Source organism: Suncus etruscus, chromosome 20, assembly GCF_024139225.1.
Source record: "Suncus etruscus isolate mSunEtr1 chromosome 20, mSunEtr1.pri.cur, whole genome shotgun sequence".
NCBI classification, from domain to species: domain Eukaryota; kingdom Metazoa; phylum Chordata; class Mammalia; order Eulipotyphla; family Soricidae; genus Suncus; species Suncus etruscus.
Genome location: NC_064867.1, coordinates 321885 through 341024, shown reverse-complemented (window position 1 = coordinate 341024; position 19140 = coordinate 321885). Strand labels below are relative to the sequence as shown.

At 48.5% G+C, this 19140-nt stretch overlaps 1 protein-coding gene across 1 annotated transcript in view; it reads right to left on the bottom strand.

The window, feature by feature from the left end:
- Window positions 1-6243: 6243 nt before the first annotated feature.
- Window positions 6244-19140, bottom strand: part of STK32B (serine/threonine kinase 32B) — a 250860-nt gene continuing 237963 nt past the window's right edge. Inside the window, exons 7-12 of the mRNA XM_049766428.1 lie at window positions 18794-18897; window positions 17273-17389; window positions 15941-16066; window positions 13053-13184; window positions 11840-11904; window positions 6244-7787 (exon numbers count right to left, since the gene is read on the bottom strand). Of these exons, the coding sequence (XP_049622385.1) occupies window positions 7649-7787; window positions 11840-11904; window positions 13053-13184; window positions 15941-16066; window positions 17273-17389; window positions 18794-18897 (683 nt within the window). The 3' untranslated portion in view covers window positions 6244-7648. The remainder of the gene's footprint in view (window positions 7788-11839; window positions 11905-13052; window positions 13185-15940; window positions 16067-17272; window positions 17390-18793; window positions 18898-19140) is intronic.

Here is a 19140-nt window from a genome sequence, read left to right as displayed (position 1 = left end):
AGGAAGGTAGGAAGAAGGTGAGAAGGAAGGAAAGAAGGAAGGTGTGAAGGAAGGAGAAAACATAAAATTTTCCCAATATTTACTTCTGATATTTACATACTTACATATTTCTGATATATGCATACTTCTGATATTTGTTTGCTAGCTATTGGCCTCAGCAGAGTCATATGACCATAGCAGTGGTAGGGGAGGAGGGGAAATTCATTCTCTGATGGGCAATGTGCCTTCCATTATCAGTTGACTATTCTCAAGTGAAACAGACAGGAAGAAGGGATTTGGAATCTCTACTCTTCTTGTCCAGAGAAGGTAGGCCTATTTTTTTTTTCAGAGTATGAGGCTCCTTCTATGACAACCATCAGGGGTGTAAGGCTGGGGACTTCCTGGGCTGGGTCACTTTCACTGGGCCTTCCAGCAAGCCATGCTTGATGCTTTGACTCAATACTTAGCCCAACTTCACTTCTTTCAGGTCTTTCCAAGAACCTGGTATCATAGTCACAGGCCCCAAGAGGTCCCTGGAAGGTGACCTTTCTAGTGAGGGTGCTACTCCTGGAAGGGGGGGGGGTGCAGTGTGGGAGGACATCCTGAACTCTAAGGATCTGTTTGAGCTTTGAGAGTTTCTCCTATATTCTAAACATAGCTCTAGTTGAACAGAACACAAAGACAGAAATCAGAAAACTCCAACCTGGGAGTTTCTCCTATATTCTGACACAAAGACTTGATCAGAGATGTGCTTTGAAAGGTAGATGTTTTCTCTCCTTCAGAAGCTCGGCTTCCATTCTTGGAACAGTCCTTAGAAGAGCAGAAGTGATTAATTTCTTTTTTTTTTTTTTTTCTGGATGGGGGGGGTCACACCCGGCAGCGCTCAGTGGTTACTCCTGGCTCTATGCTCAGAAATCGCCCCTGGCAGGCACGGGGGACCATATGGGATGCTGGGATTCGAACCACCGTCCCTCTGCATGAAAGGCAAATGCCTTACCTCCATGCTATCTCTCCAGCCCCAGAAGTGATTAATTTATATGAAACCCACTGTACCAACTTTTTCTTTGGGAGCTGTGTTTTTAGTGCCCAACACACTCTTGCTAGACCCATGGTCAGGGACATGTGTGTTCTCTGCATATACATTATACACATTACTCTGTGTAGCACTCTGTACAGAGACACTACATATGTACGTATGCACATATGAGCATATGTGTATTTGCCAGTGTCTACTCTACATGATGGAGTAGTATAGCTTTACAAGCAGTGAAACGTGGTGAGGTTCTTTATGAAATATAATCTATAGCATGTAGTACAAGTTCTTTTAGAATGTGCATGTCCAATTGTTAGAACAACACTTTTGCTTTATGGTTTTGGGGCCACACCTGGTGATGCTCAGGGATTACTCCTGGCTACGTGCTCAGAAATCGCTCCTGGTGTGGGGGACCACACAAGATGCCGGGGGATCGAACTGCGGTCCTTCCTAGGCTAGGACAAGCAAGGCAGACACTTTACTGCTTGTGCCACCGCTCCGGCCCCCACTGTAACACTTTTTGATAAAAAAAAAAACTTTCCATTTTTCCTTAAGCCTTTGTAGAAAATCAGTCATACATGTATGAGCTATTGTTAGTTTGTTTCAGTGCTCTGTGTTCCAATATACTCATCTCCTTGTTTATTTCAATACCAGTCACAGTTTCCTGATAACCATAGCTGGGTGATATTAAATCAGGTAATGGTTGTTCGATAATCTATGTGTCATGAGGCTGTATTGGCAATAATAGGTCCATCACATTTCCACACACACTCTAGTCAATTTCCACCAACAAGCCCGCTGTGATTTTGATCAGCAGTGCAGGGAGAATTTGTTATTTAACCACTTGAGTTTTCTGGCCCAGATGGACAATTTAGTTTTTCAGCTATTTAAATCTTCAGTTATTTCTATCAGCATTACTTTGTACTTTTCCATATAATCCAGGCCACACCTGGAGGATAATATATAGCTGGCCAGAGAGATAGCACAGCAGTAGGGCATTTGCCTTGCATGCAGCCATCCCCCAGGACAGAACTGGGTTTGATTCCTGGCACCCCATATGGTCTCCAAAAATATATATTTAAATATATACTTAAATTGAATTTTTAGAACTTCAATTGCAGGGTTTTATTTTTAAATTGCTTGTATAGAAATTTCTATCTTGTATCCTGCAAACTTACTAAATTTATCATCGGCATTAATAGCTTCTTTTTGTTTTGTTTTGAGGCCACACCTGGAGGTGCTCAGGGGCTACACCTGAATTTGGTGCTCAGGGGTGGCACCTGGTGGTGTGGCAGGGACCAGGTGATACTTTGGATTAGAACCAGCTTTTTTGTGTGAAAAAAATGTATTCTCCAGTCCTCTGTACTAAGGGCCTTGTTTAGATTCTCTCATGTTTTTCATTTCTAGTCACACAGTTGTTGAAGCGGTATGCAGTTTATGAAATATTTTTCAGGGAAGTATTCTCCTGTCCTCTGTACTAAGGGCCTTGTTTAGATTCTCTCATGTTTTTCATTTCTAGTCACACAGTTGTTGAAGTGGTTTGAAGTTTATGAAATATTTTTCAGGGAAGTTTGACATCACCCAACTCCCAGGCACCTTATTTATCTTTCTTGCTTTATTGCTCTGGCTAGACCCCCTCTGCTTCCCTGTAAAGCTTAATAGATGTAGTGAGAGCAGATGTGACGGATTCCTCCTTGCCCATTTTTCACCATTAAGTCAATGAGGGCTGTAGATTTTTCACAGATTCACTTTGTCATATGGATTTGATTCTTTCAATTCTTGTTAAGCCAATAGTGGGTCTGTAGCTGAGGCCTTAATAATTGGACTTAATAAACTATTGGAGGGTCTTTTTATTGAGATAATCATATGATTTTTCTTTTTCATCATCTTTTGTGTGTGTGTGTATGTGTGTGTGTGTGTGTGTGTGTGGTTTTGGGGTCACACCCGGCAGTGCTCAGGGATTATTCCTGGCTCCATGCTCAGAAATTGCTCCTGGCAGGCATGGGGGACCATATGGGATGCCAGGATTCGAACCGATGACCTTCTGCATGAAAGGCAAATGCCTTCCTCCATGCTATCTCTCCGGCCCCTCTTTTTCATCATCTTAAAGGATGAAGCACATTGACTTCTTAGTTGGGACCAGAATAGCTTTTTGTATGGCTTATGACATAGACACCTCTTGTCTAGTCTTTCTTGACAGGCTGATTCTGGAAACAAGGGTGGGAGAAAATGCCATCCCCGGGTCATCTTCTCTCTCCTCTGCTGGCTGGTTTCTCTATTATTGAATAGGTTTTGAATATTGAATAGGTTTTGAAGATTGAATAAAATTATTGAATAGGTGCACATACAGATGGGGCTCTGTGGGGAGCTCAGGGCACTTGTGCAGTTGTCTGGAATTCTCTCTAAACTCTGCCCTGCCATCTCTGGTCACCCAAGTCCTTGGGATCCTTAGCTCTGTCCCCTAGCAAAAAGAACCCCTAATCCCCAGCTATGCCCCTTAGCCTGGAGCACTTACTGAATTGTCTCTCTAGACAACTGTTGATTAAAATTTAAAATATAAAGTCTAAAGAGAGTCCACGTGTTGGGTGAGGTCTCCCTCAGCACAGTGCCTCTAGCCCATTCGGCTGGTGGGCCTGACGATTACAGGGTAATGGTGAAGAAATAATTCACGAGCAGTCAGTTAAAGTTTCACTGGAGTCATCTTGCTTTTATTCCCTCATGGCTTTTCTCTACCATGAGCCTCTGCACCATGTCTGCCTAACTCATGTCTTTCTCTCAGGAGCTCTGTTGTCTGTCTTCCTTGTTGTTGCTCCTCTCCCTCCCCCAGGCAGACTCTCTTATTCTTTATTCAAAATCACATCTCAAAAGGAAGTTTAGGTAAAGGCCTTGGGGGAAGGGATACTTTACCGACAATCACTGGGACAAGCATGAGGTTGTTTCATTTGTTCATCTTCAGCTGTTCTCTTCCTCCCTGCCTGATGTCCAGAGTTTTCACAGCACAGTTTTGAACCATTTGCCTATTCAAACAACGCTTTCCATGTGAGAGATTAAATAGGACTCTTATGACTACTTCCTGGGCTACATTTTAGACTGAAGCCATTATAATTTACTTTCCTCCTATCAATATAGTTATGCATCTTTTTGCAAAATTTAAGCCCCTTCTCTTTTTTTCTGTGAACTATCTATTCATTGCTCTGATCCTTTCTCTCTAGGAATCTCTCTTACTCTCATGAGTTTTGAAAGCCATTAAAATTTTTATATATAAGGGACAATAATTCTTGTTTTTATTATGGTGATTTAAATTCCAAATATTTTCTAATGGCAGCATTTATCATTTGAATTTTTATGGGATTTGGCATACATATTTTAAAAATTATGTAAAAATAGTTTCCATCCTATTGCTTATAAATTATTAAGTGTCATTCTTTAGCAAACAAAGATTATAAATCAGGAGGAAACCCAAGAGAGCTGCATGAATATAGGGTTAGAGTCCCAAGGCATCACTTAGATTGGGACCTTTTGGATTACAGAGCTTGAAGGCCTGTACTCCCAGACTGGTGCTCCCAGGGGGTCTCATGGGTGGCAAGAGTAGGGCTCCAGGGTCATGCAACAATGCATGAACTCCCCACCCCTAGACTGTCTCTTCTGAGTCCCAGGTGCATTAGAGGAGACAGCAAGGGGGGGGGGCATAGTCCTAGCAACTGGGCTGGAACCAATTGGACTGGGTTGCCTCTGCTAGGGATGCAAGCAGTCTCTGACATGGAAGTGTCCTGGAAATGCTTGGGGAGATTCACAGATGAGGATTCAGGACCATGAGCCCCTAGTGCGAGCAGAGACTATGTGAGCATCAGCTTTGGGCCCATGTTCAACAGGATACAGTTTTTCTAATGGGTATGAAGTTCCCCTCAGTACCACAATGTGCAGTTTGCTCATCTGCATGAAACTCATATCACAGAATTTAATATTATTTCTCTGGGAACTTGTTTTTCCCTTTGTTCCCTCCTGGGGCTCACATGGGGCCTGGTGCTCTGGGCTTGGGTATACGATAATAGTTTAGGATAGTTTCCCTGTTTGGGGCATCCACAGAATGAAAAGCCCTCGTGGAAGGGGACCCAGTGGGAAAGAGGCCATTTTTCTCAGGCTAGGTTTGCTTCCTTGGGGGAACCATGGATAAGCTCCAATGAGCCAGAGGCAAACCTGGTCTCTCATATTATTCAAAGCAAGGAAACTAAGTCACATGCAAAACTGATTCTTACACACTTACTCAATTCCAGCCATGAGGTGGTTCCAAGGAATCAGTGTGTGTGTGTGTGTGTGTGTGTGTGTAGACAGGACACTGAGGGACCATCATGGTGGGATGGGAGGTCAACCCCTGGGAGACAGGAGCTGGACTTGGAGAATTGGGGCTGTAAAGGCAACCTGATAGGAAGGTGAGGGGGCCACAGCAGGGATGGGGACAGCCACAAAATCGACTTGTTCTGGCTTCTTCCCTGCTGCTCAAGGTTCTGAGCTGTGATATTTAATTTGGGGGAAGGGATGCTCACAGGTGATGCTCAAAAGGTCCAGGATCCCTACCAGTGATGCTTAGAGACAACTGGGCCTGTGTTCAATGCATGGGCTGAAGAATGCCGCATTGCTTGGCCTACAGATGTGAGAATTAACTGGACCAGCCAATGGTGCTGGGAGACTTCTCACCCTCACCACTGTATTGTCTCCCAGCCCTGGAGCCAGGAGGCGGAACATCTGTGTTGTTTGCAGGTGGCAAGATTCCACATTTCTTTCCAGGAACATGGCATTCATTTGCAAATATAAAATAATGATGCTGATAGGGACAGTGATGTCCCTGCAACTATGAGCTGCTACCAGGACACAGACAACTTCCAGCCACCCAGCTGGATTTTGACTCTTTTTTTTGGGGGGGTCACACCCGGCAGCGCTCAGGGGTTCCTCCTGGCTCTATACTCAGAAATTGCCCCTGGCAGGCTTGGGGGACCCTATGGGATGCCAGGATTCAAACCACTGTCCTTCTGCATGAGAGGCAAACTCCTTACCTCCATGCTCTCTCTCCGGCCCCTGGATTTTGACTCTCTGGGTCCAGGAAATGCATCTGGATTTGATGCCTTCCCTTGCTGCTGCCTCTTTTTCCTCTGCAGCCATGCTTCAACATAAAACATCTGAATGAGTAAAACATTGGCCTTCCCAACAACTGCCCCTGAATGAAGAACAAAGTGTAAGAATCAACATCCAAGAAATAGTTTATTCTGGGCAAGGACCCATACACGCTGCTGCCGAAGGCTGGGGCACCCAGTGTACCAGGGCTGCTCCGGTGCCTGTCCCTGGTCCATGGGCACAGCCAAGGGGACAGGCAGAGAGGCCGGTATCACAGTGAAAAGAGAAGCAGCCCCACTATTTCCTGGAGGGGACAGGTCAATGGACACATTGATAAAGAACAGAGACCATGAAATGGGAGGGTCTAGAAATGGGCGCTGGTCTGAGGAGGAAGAAGAGAAGGACTATGATGACAATGATGATGACGAGGACCACATGTGTCTTTAAATAAAAATATAAAACCACACCCTACACTGAAATGTCTCTTGAGATGTTGGGGAGATGATGCGTGACAGCCCTAGAGACTGGGTGGGCCACTAACAGGGACGCCTACAAGGGAGGATGATAAAACCAAAGCAAGGCTGGACCAAGATGGGAAAGGGAAAGAATGTGCAGGTGCAGGAAGGGAGATAAGTACTTGAACCCTACGGAACTTTCTCAACAGCTCGAGTGTTGGGAGCTCCAGGTCATGGGAGGGTCAGGCCCTTCCTTTCAGGGGGACTCTCAGGAGGTCACTGCTGGCCCCACGGGTCCCTCCACGCACGACTGCATCTCCCAGCTCAAAGGCACAGCATTGGAACCAGCTGAAGTGGCCTGCCCAGCCGGGCTCCATTTTCCAGGTAAGAAGCCTAGATCTCTCTGGGCTGGGTTTTAGGGGGACAAAGGAATTGTGAGAACATTTTGCAGGAGTGACTAAGGAAGGGGCTGAGATTCGACTCTTAGCAAGGTTGGGTGGGGGCTACTCAAATGAAAGTGGGGGCCAGCTTGCGTAATTGTGGAGGGTGGGAAATATCCATCCACAGCACCAAACCCTCATGGCAGGGCCATTCCAGAAGGTGGGCTGGACTGGTCGGGCCCAGCACACAGATGCAGGTGTGCTCCCTGCTCCTTGAGGAGCTCCTAGGGCCAGGGGACACCTCTGCCTCTTCGTTTGGGCTCCATTTTTCCAAGTCCTTCCTCAAGAGGTGGGGTAGGGATAGGGAATTGAGGGGCTACAGGAGGCTCATTCATTGCTTTGGGAGTTTAGGGGTACAGGTCAGAGATAAAGGTGACGGTCTCCATCTGGACCACATTTTATAAACCAGACAGGCTGGTCGCCCACCACCAAATAACATTTCCCAACAACCTTGCAATAGAAGTGGTGGGCCGAGAGTGATGGAACCCCAGAGGCAGAGGCAGGAAACTGAGATACAGAAAGGGCCAGACTTGTTTTAGGTGGTGGTTTGGGGAACTGGCTGGGCAGGCCCCCCAGGGTGGTCTCTTTCTGCATCTGCTGCATGGTGTCTGGGCAGAGTGCACAGCTTGCACTTAGCTGCGGCAGCCGCGGGAGCAGGCATGGGCCAGAAGATTGTTGTTGCGGCCGTCCTGCAGTCTGCTCTGGGTCTGGCTGCTCCCATGGCCCTCGGTGTCCAGGAGCTGGCTGCCAGCTCCCTGCTGCCGCCTCAGCCTGCAACCAACACAGCACAGACCCTTGTTAGCCAAGTCAAGGACACGGATGGGCATAGTGGGGCATACTGGAGAGGTGCCCAGGGCAAGCAAGGCCGAAGGGGGAGCCACACCAGCACTAGAGTCTAGGGGTTAGAGGCTTGCATGTGGGAGTGCAGGGGCAGGAGTGCTAGGGGCTACAGCCCAGCCTTGGCCTGTGGAGCTCTGATTTGAAACACACACACACACACACACACACACACACACACACACACACACACACACACACATACACACACACACACACACACACACACACACTAAGGCACACGCTCCCTTCTGCTCTCTGCAAAGTAAGCAGTGGGGCTGCTCGCGGAGGCTGCTGGCCAAGTTTTCTGGAGATCAGTTGGCTGAGTTTCCCTGGCGCAAGGAAAGGTGACAAGTCCCACTCAAAGTTTATTCAAGTCTGGAAGGTTCCACAGTCTGACCAGCAGATGAGGAGGACAGAGGACTCATCAGGCACATACAAGGTCCAGGTGCTGAGCTGTACGGGAGTCCAGGGTCCATGCCCTTGCACAGCTCGCAGGTGTGTATGTGTGTGTGTGTGTGTGTGTGTGTGTGTGTGTGTGTGTGTGCGCGCGCGTGTGTGCTTGTGTGCATGAAATGGGTGATGAGGAAGTTTTGTTTTTACTTGCATCTTGAGCAAGTCCTTGGGGGGGGGGTAACACTGAAATGTCCACATTGCATTTTTCTGTTTTCGTTTGGGGCCATATGCAGCAGTGCTCGGGACTCACTCCCGGCTCTGTGCTCAAGGCTTATTCCTGGTTCTGTGCTCAGGGATTATTCTTGGCAGGACTCAGGGGAACCATATGTGGTGCCAGGAACTAAACCTGAGTTTGGTTGCCTGCGGGGCAAAAGTCTTGCCCCCTGAACTATCTCTCCGACCCCACTGCCCGAAGTGTGTAGAATACCATGAACTTGTTGGCCAAAATAAGGAAACCCAAGTGCCCATGAAAGGTGACTGGCTAAGGAAACTGATTCATATACACAATCGAATGAACAGAACTCGGCTGTAAGAGAAGACACAATCCTGCAATTTGCTGCTATGTGGATGGGTCTGGAGGGTTTCATGCTGAGTGAAAGTAGTCAGAAGGAGGGAGAGATACACAATGATCTCCCTCATATGATAAAGAATAAAGAAAAAGAGAAAGGAAACAAGTCTTCAAAGGCAACAAAATGGAGAACTGGTCTTCAGGAGGAAGCAGATCACAAATGGGAGCTATGAGGGAAAGCTAGGATTTTGTGGGGGTGTGGCACTAGGACAATGGCGGTGGGAACCCACACTGGTGGAGGGTGTGGTACAGGGATCTTTTATACATGAAACCCCGCCACTATCAAAACTGTAAATCACAGTGCCTAAAATACATTTTTTAAATTTATTTGAAAAATGAGTGAAAATTCAAAGGGCTGGGAGCCCTCTGGAGTGGAAGGAAAAGCTGCATTTTCTGAGAGCAGTATTGTTAGAGTCAATCTATTATCAGATTACCCAGCTCCACTGCAAGATAAGGAGCAACTCCATTAAGGTTTTCCTTCAAATGCCCACACGAAGTATAGCTAGCACTGCTCGAGCAAGAATTCTGTGCTTTTTCTTTATTGCACACAATGAAGCTTAGAAAACTCCATAGAACGGAGCATGTCCACCTCTATCAGCTTATTTATTCATAGAGTTACTTGCCAGTTTGTCCTACTCATATATTTTTGCACTCACCCAGCTATTCACCACAAATTCATTCACTTTCCTGTCAATCTATCTTCCCATCTTTCATTCTCCCACTCATCCATTCATCCACTCGTCCATCCATCTCTCCACCCATCCATTTGTCCATCTATCATCCCTCCATCTACCCATCATTCATCTATTCACTTTCCCTTCTCTTTTGTCCCATTGTTCCACATACTCACTTCCTTGTCCACCTTCACATCTACTGACATTTACCTCCTATTCCTGTACTATCTTCTTTGTAACCATCTTTCCGTTCACCATCACAATCCTGAGACTGTCTATTCATCCATATAATCTCACACCTCCCTGCATCCACCTCTGTCCACCCCCTCTATCCCCATCTCTGTTCCTCCACTCATCCCAGGTTCGCAAGTGGAAGAATCGGGGCAAGCAGTGAGCATATGTGGGGAGAAAATCTATACTGGGAAGAAGCAGTGTGGTGTGTTTTTAAGAAACTGGGTCTAATATGGACATTACTTTAAAAACTAGAGATTGAATTACATTTGCCTTACAGTTCCACTCCCCCCAAGGTCCCCAAAACAAAATGGGGAAAAGACATTTGCACCCCTATGTTCCTTGCTACACTACCCACAATTGCCAGAATCTGGAAACAACCCAAGTGTCCAAGAAAAATAAGTGGAAAAAGAAACGATGGTACATACACAGTGGAGATATAAGAAAAGATAACGTGATGCAATTTGCTGCTCCAAGGAGGGCCCTGAAGTGTCTCATTCTCAGTGAAGCTAGTCAGAGTGAGAGAGAGTGACACAGAATGAGATGGCTCATAGGATATAAGAAAACTTAATGGAAATAATGAATGCCCAAAGACACTGGAAAGAAAGAACATGAGAACTGGTCTTTGAGGAGAGTGGGGGTGGGATAGGAATGGGAGGGGCAACGTCTAAGGGGGAAGGAAGCATTTAACCAGAGGCAGGGAACGATGCTGGAAGGTGTTAAAGTGCCGGGTACAAAGTGCTCTAAGTAAAGTCGTGTAAACTGCAATGCAAAACTAATTAAATAAAGCACCATTTATAGAGACAAGATTGGTGGGTGGGAAGCAAAAGGGTGTGGGGGGCATTGGTGGAGAGAAGTGGACACTGTTGAAGGAATCGGTGTTGGAAACACTGTATGCCTAAAACCCAAACCATGAAGAACTTTGGAATTTCATGGTAGCTTAATAAAAATATTTTAAAAAAGGAAACAGTGGCCGGAGAGATAGCGTGGAGGTAAGGCTTTTGCCTTTCATGCAGAAGGTCATGCATCCCATATGGTCCCCTGAGCGGCCAGGAGCGATTTCTGAGCATAGAACCAGGAGTAACCCCTGAGCGCTGCCGGGTGTGACCCCCCAAAAAATAAAAATAAAAAAATGAAAAAAGGAAACAGAGCTGGAGCGATAGCACAGTGGTAAGGCACTTGCCTTGCATGCAGCCAACACAGGATGGACCCTTGTCCAAATCCCAGCATCCCATGTGGTCTGCCAGGAGCAACTTCTGAGCTCAGAGCCAGGAGGAACCCCTGAGCGCTATCGGATATGGCCCCAAAACAACAACAACAAAAGGGAAACAGGGCTTATTTTTTAATTGAAAAAAATTTTAAACAATGGAAGCTATGTCATGTGGAGTTCAAGAGTACACTGGGGCGTCTCCTGGTGGTGCTTATAGAAAAGGCAATACTGGGGACTGAACCTGGCCTCTAGCATGCCAAGCCCTGCTGGGCCCATTGAGTCATCTCTCTGACCTGAGGACCTGAGATTATTTTTTGTTTGTTTGTTTTGGGGCCAGACCCAGGGACACTCAGGGGTTACTTCTGCTTCCGCTTCTGCACTCGGAAATTACTCCTGGCAGGCCTAGAGGATCATATGGGATGTCGGAGATCCAACCAGGATCGGTTGCATGCAAGACACATGCCCTCCCTGCTGTGCCTTCACTTTGGTCCCGCCTGAGTTCCTATAAAATTTTTTTAATGGGATTTATTTTGGGGGTCACATCTAGCAGTTATTCCTAAGTTCATACTCAGGGATCACTCCTGGTGAAGCTTGGGGTACCATGGGGGAGCTGGGGATAGAACTTGACTCAACCATGTACACGCACCCTGAAGAGATACTGGGCTCTCTCCAGAAACCCAAGGACCTGGATTCAGAATTAGGCTATGAAGCAGAATTTGGGGACTGGGAGGCTGAGTTTGGACCCAGCGCTGCTTGTCTCTATGATATATCCCCATGCGTGGTTATGCAGCAAAGCCCCAACTGTGGAGTCCAAAAGGGCCTGGAGGGGTGAGGCAGAGGGACTCACTTCTCTCTGTTGAATATGATGAAATCCTTCCGCACTGTGTCCAGGCATTGCTGTAGATGTCCATTCTGCCAGAGAGCACAGAAGGGGCATGTCAGGGGCATGTTTCCAGGATGGGGCAGTGGGGCCAGAGGGAAGGGGGGGGGGCTTCTGAGATTGTGTGTCCCGGGCTGGCCCCTGTTAGGTGGCTTTGAGGTCCTGAGGAGGGTGGGGGAACAACACCGTTGATGCTCAAGCTCCTGCCAAAGAGACAATGAGCTTAGTTGCAAGTCGAGCATTTGCAGAACTAGCCGATGCTGGAAGGTGCATCCTTTAAGAATGTGTGAGAGACTTGTGTGGTCCAGGAGCATAGAGATGATGGGGACCCAGGGCATGGCACGGGATCCCAGGAAGGCTGGGAGGTTCGTGAATTGTAGAGGCAGGAGAAGGGAGAGGAAAAAGAGGTCCTGCGCTTCACTCTGTGACCTCCAGAATTGACTGCATTGGCTGGTCACATAAGTGTTCCAGTAGAGGATGCTTTGTTATGTCAGACTAGAAATGAATATATTTTGGAAGCCCAGGTACATTAACCCCACCCTCAAATCCTGATATCCTGGGGACTTCCCATTTATCTTCTCTCCAGAGCATGCCAGGGATGGGCTTGGTTTCACTCACTCTGGAAGAAGCTGTGCCCTGGGATGAGGATGTCAGTGACTTGAGGGGCTCTGAGAGGAGGGAGGACATAGAATTCCTCCTCCAGGTAACCTTAAGAGGGCACTTCTGCAGCCCCAACATGGCTTGTCACATTCGGTCACCTGAGTGTGGTGGTAAGGTGGTTTCTGTCGTCCTAGCATGGAACATAATATTGTCCATGGGACAAGGTGGTTTGCCTGCAGCCCAGAATGGAACTTGATGGCCAAGTGCAGGGGCTCAACTTAGGGTCTGGGGCCACACTAACAAGGATGACAGTGCTTGGGAAAAATTCTGGGTGTCCCGTGGATAAGGCATATGCCCCCTTCTGAGCTTAACCCTAACCCTGCTCTGTGTAGGACCCATGGGGAAGAACACTGTTGGGGTCTGAGTGGGACTTATATCCAACTCAACCCATACAGCTCCCCAGATCAATAAGTACTGGTATCAGTGGTAAGTCAATGCCATTTCCAGGGAAACATGGGTTTAGAAGGAGCCTCAGCCCTCTCTAGTGGGGGTATACGAGGGTTCCCCAAGATTTGCTCACCAGTGGGCAGCTGGCTTTCGTACTGTCTTTAGACCGGTTCTTGGCCAACCGCTTCTTCTTTTTGTGAAGTGGCTTGGATTCGAGAATCATTTCCTCAAGTTCAAATGTGGGATCACAATTCAGTCGCCCTTTCTGAAAGAGACAAGGCTTGTCATCATCTGCCAGTCACTAAATCTCCACACAACTATCACTTTGTTCACGCTGGATATGTTCACCTGTCTTTCATGCATTTATCCTCCAGACATTATTTTCATTCATCCTTCAGTCATTCGCCATCCCTCATTCATTTTTTATTCATCTACCATTCATTCCTCCATCACTCATTCATCTACTCATCATTAAGTCATCCATCATTCACTTATTATTCATTCATGTATTGAATGTGCATTCATGCATCTGATTTTTATTCATCCACTGACCCACCACTCACCCATCACCAATCATCCATCAACCACTCATCCATTCATATATCCATCCATCCATCCATCCATCCATCACTCATTCATCCATATATCCACCCACCCAGCCACCACTCATCCATCCATCTATCCACTCTTTAGTCCATCATTCATTTTTTCATCATTTAGGCACCCATCATGCTTCATTCATTTCTCCACAGATTTATTATCCACCCTAATTCATTAACCCATTCACTCATTTATCACTATCATTCATACATCTATCATCCTCCCATTATTCAATCATTCATACAACATTCACAATCATTCATTTATCCATCACTCAATAATGTGTTCATTTGTTCAAATTCCTGCACATACATGCTTGTCTCCATCATTAATTTATCAACAAATAGTGTTGGTTAGTATGGTTGCCATCAGTAATACTTCCTTGGCTGATATAAAAAATCAGCAGATCCTCTGCCCATGCATTAATCACTCATTCCTCCCCAAAATGCTTGTCCCTGCCCTGAGCAGTCTCCTATACATATCCTGAAATTTACAGATTTATTTATAAAAATATATAATTATAAACTTAATATAAATTTATTCATATAAATATAAATTTATAGGGGCATCAGTCAGGCAAAATAAATATGAATTTATATCATAAATTATAAATTTACTTATAAAATATTCTTACAATTTTCACTTCATGAAGCTGAATTCAGTCTTCTCCTATGAGAATATGACTGAGTTTAGCACATACATTCCATGGCACTGCTATTCTGTCATTATTAAAATATATACAAATCACTTCAATTGGTTGAAAACCATTGTCCTGACTTTCATGCTGGGTTCTGTTAGCTGGGGCTGTTCCAGGTTGGGTCCTGCCCACCATGGTCAGGAAGAATTTGGGGTGACTTCATGGCCAGGATGCAAGATCCCCAGTTGTGTGGTCAGTACAGCCCAGAGGCTGTAACATTGGCAGCATTGGGAATGTCCCATGGAAGCTCTGTACTGGGGTGGCCTCCTGCAGATGTGATAAACACTGTACCCCAACTGGTCCTGCATGGAGCTTCATGTAGGGTCAGTGGGAGCAGAGTAGAGGGTGGGCATAGCCTAAAGGGTCAGTGTGTCCTGCCACTGGCCCCAGCTCCTGGCGTACATGTGCCTCTGCAGAGAGACAATAGTTCTGGGCCAGCAGAGGGGGTCTGACCACTCTGTGTGCTGCTGGGAGAGGACTAGAAAATGTGACCATTCCCCTCTGCTCCCAGGTTTGGTTTTTCAGAAAATACCTGCTCATTATCATCACCATTTGTGGACAGGAACTTGGGGACTGACTCTCAGAAAAGCTGGTATAGGGTCTGCACCAATTTTATTGGATTTTGCAAAACTTGGGGCTGGTTTCATTCCAAAAGGAGCCACCCAGTCTTGGGACTATTTGGATACAAAACAGCACCAGGGAGATGTTAGTTTGGGTCTCCCCTGCTCATAAGGATCGTGTACCCCAGTCTGGATCTCCACTCAAGATAGTAAGAGGTATGCACAGGGAACCCCAAATTCAGCTGGCACCATGATCTGGCTAGCTATTGGGGATGAGCAGACTGGGGATCTGGCAGTGCTGGGGCAGTGCTGTACACTCTCTTCATGAACACAGACAGGGGGTGGATGGCAGGAATGTCACCCTCATTGTCACCCTTTAGTCTCCTCTGGGAATGGTGCATTTTGCCCATCTCTGTTGGGCAGGAGGTGGGGTGTGGAGGTCCCTGGTCTGCTCCTGCATCAGAACACTATTACAGCCTCATGACCTCCAGCTCTGCCAGGCTCCCTCCCTCACCCCCATCTACAGCTCTGTGGCATTTAAGGGACCCCCTGGGAAAGCACCCCTCCCTTGTCACCCTTGTCAAATTTTCTCTTGGGATGATCAGTCCCTCACCTTCCCCCCAACCGATTCCACTCCCAGATCTTGGCTCCCATTGCAGGCAGCAACCTCCCATGGAGTATAATCCCCTCTGCCTGGGTCTCGTCCCCCTAGCACCATGCAGACTTCTGGCCACTCAAACCCTGTCTGATCCCTGCCTGTAGGGATCCCCTGTAGGTCTGGGGGATTGCGCTCTGCCACCCCTGGGCTGAGAGTCAGCTCTGCAAATGCAGTTTGCACCACTACACAGAGCAGATGTATGCACCTTGAGCCTCTTCCCCCGCTGCAGTGTAGGTGTCTGCAACCCTGCACAAGGCAGGCATCCGCACCCCTGCATGCTGCAGGTATCATTCAGGACATGACATCAGGCTCCAGAAAACAGCTCTGGGGAACAGAAGCCACATCCTATGTCTAGGTTCTTCTGTCACTGGAGACGTGACCCTGCAGCCTTTACGTGGCTGCAGCAGATCCCCCAGCTACCCAGTGCCCGAGCCTTCCTAAGCCCTGCGGTGAGGACTTGCAGAGAGGTGGCTCAGTGGGCCAGAACTCCCTCCATCCCCACTCACATTGGGCACGAAGCCAGGCATCAGTGCCTTCTCGAACACTGCATCCCAGTTCATGTCAGCCAGGTAGGGCGCGCTCTGGACATCCCCCAGGCTGGACAGGCGACTCTCGGGATCCTTTGCCAGCAGCTGCAGATAAAGGGAGTGTTTGTTAGAACTGGGAGCTGCATGGTGGAGTGTGGGGGTAGAGCTGTGTAGAGGTGTTGCTGATCCCTTCAGGAGCTCCATCTGCACCACTCTGCCCACCCTCGGAGATACTCCCGGGGCCCTGCACCCAGCTGCCTGGATGGTTCTGAGGATCCAGGGGTCAGTCCATGGACCACAGCTTGGTGAGGTGACAGCGTCTACTTAGTCCCAGGAGCTCTTCCCAGGGCCCGGAAGGGAGGACATCCCATTTCTCAAACCTTGCAGCACTGGTAGGTGCCTTCTGCTCTACCACGCCTCAATTTCCTCATCTCTGCTCATGGCTTGTAGGGACAGTGGGAGGAGAGCTTCTTTTGCCCAGAACATCACATCCCCCAACCAAGGTTTGCCCGACTCCAACTTTGTCATTTTCTTCTGTGGGGTAAACACCTGGCTGTGCTCCACCTGGCGGGCTCAAGGGCTGCGATGCTGGGAAGCAAACTGGGGTGTGCCAACTGCAAGTCAAGTGCCTTCATCTCCTATTGTCTCTTGGCTCCCTAACGCACCTACTTAGAAATGTCCAGGGACCTAGTCAGTCTCAGCCACCCAGAAGCTCCACCAAAACTCCAACTGAGAACCTATCTTTCTAGTCAGCTCCCAGGTTCTGCTGGCTTGGGAAACCCCAGCTCTGGGAAAAGGTCAGGTGTCCCTTTACTTAGTGGTGGTGCAGACAATCAAAGTGCAAAAAGACTTGAGGACTGGAGTGATACAGCACAGCAGGTAGGGTGCTTGCCTGGCAGGTGGCCAACCAGGCCCAATCCATGGCATTCCAATGGTTCCCTCAACCACCACCAGGAGTGATTCCTGAATGCAAAGCCAGGAGTAAGCCCTGAGGACCACAGGGTGGGGCCCTAAAACAAAAACAAACAAACAAAGGCAAAATGCCTCGTGTATAATTTTAGACCTTGATCCCAGAGGTGACACCAGCCGTTCCTTGTCCAGGTTGTTGGGACCTGGATGCAGGCTAGATGTGGAGACAAGGGCCAGGGAGATTGCTCAGTGGTCAGTGGTGCATGTGGAACCTCAGCACCACTGCATGATCTGAGATCTGAGCCCTGGAGCCTCGCTTTCAGATGCCTGGCCTAGCTGGTGCCAGGAGCCCTGAGCCTTACCTGAAGCCTCCCCCACCCCCAGCACATGCGCCACCCTTACCTTCTTGAGCAGTGCTACCATGCCCTTGCACCAGGTGGAAGAGTAGCGAACGCGCTCTGCCCGGAACATGTCAAGAATCTCATCGATGGGCGTGGCTGAGTGAATCTCGTAGGGTCTCTGCAAGTGAGGACCCGACTCAGCTGTGCCTTCCCTCCCTATGACCCTTGGGCTGCAGGCAGGCAGCTTGTGACGGTGTAGGGGGCCCCCTCAGGACACAGAAAGGCCAATTTCAAAATCATGGGACTTTCATTCTCAGGGAGCTCTTGCAAGGAAGAAGTATCAGGGCTGGAGGTGAGGAGTCCTGAGCCCACCAATCTCCTCCTGGATTGGACCTGGCCCGGGGATTGAAGCCCCGCAATCTAACCTCAAGGGAGCAGAAGTTCTGTGCTGTCCCTTGGTTCCTCTGGGGCCTCTACACCCTCAACTGTCTTTGGCTCCTCAAGGAAGGCTCAGTGGTGGGGATAAAAGGGTAGGGAAGGAAGTGGGGGTGTGGAACAGAGTGGGAGGAGCCTTCTGGTGCCTCAGTGAGTGCTTTTAGGGCCCATGACCCCCCAGAAACAAAACCTACAGAGTCTAAGTCCTCCAGGGCATTCTCCAGACAGTAGCACCCCAGAGACATGTGGGGTGTCGGAAGGCTGATATTTCCCTCCCCTCCCCCTCCCTCCCTCCTTCCTTCCTTCTCTCTTCCTCCCTTCTTCCTTTCATTTTCCTTCCCTCCTTCCCTCCTTCCTTCTTCCCTCCCTCCCTTTTTCCCTCCCTCCCTTCTTCCCTCCCTTCCTCCCTCCCCTTCCCTCCCTCCCTCCCTCCCTCCTTTTCTTCCCTATAGCTGCAGGCTTCCTGGAAGGCCACCCCACACTGGATGCTGGAACTTTGCACATGCCACAGAAATCATGTGCCCCCTGCTGTGTCGTGTGGTTGTGCCACCCTAAATTCATCCCCGAGGAGACTGACTCAAATGTCCTTGTGATCCCCACTGTTCAGAAGAGGAAGCCCCCTCTGAGGAGCTGAAGGACAATGTTCGCAGACAAAACTCGAGCAAAGCAAACTTGCCTCCAGTCCAGCTGGCAGGGATTCTGCCAAGTTAAAATACACATTTAGAGACAAATAGTTCATTAGAGCTGCGCCATCCCCAGCTCATTGGTTGAAATAAAGGAAAACAGTAGGTGCTGCCAGCCACAAGTAGCAGGGAACACAAAGATTGTGCAGTTGGGAGCCTGGAAGCAGAGAGAAGTAAAGCTTCTGCCCTTCTAGAGCCTTTGTCCTGCTGGGAAATCAGGCTCAGTGGGGTGTGACGTGGCCATAGTGTGGCCGTGGCCAGCCAGCCTGCCTCTGATTGGCTCTGAGCTCTACACATTCTCCAGATATGGACAAGCAGGTGGGTCAGAGGCTTCCAGAACTTCTTCTAGGCTTGGAGACCTCAGAATGGACACTGGGAGGCCCTTGACCCTCACCTAGTATCTTGCTCCATCTTGAAGCCCCCCACCTCCATACTTCCCGGGTTTACTCATGGGTGTGCCTTACCCAGCCCCGCAGCAGTTCATAGGCTGTGACACCCAGGGACCACCAGTCAACTGGGTAAGAGTACCCTGGGCCACCATCCACGTACACCTGGAAGACCTCCGGGGCTGCGGAAGACATGACAGAGAGAATGTCACAGAGCGGCTGGGGTGACATGGGGACCTGACCTTTCATACATTGGAGGCCACAAGGTGGGTGCCCCTGGTCTCTATCCTCCTGCGTCTGCAGGAGAAAGAGCTACAGGCAATTCAGGGGATAGTGGGTGTGCTAGGACAGCACCCCAAGAAGTATCCCTATGTGTGTAGGGGGGACAGTCCACTTTGGGCAGCAATAAAAGCTCAGATGTGGTG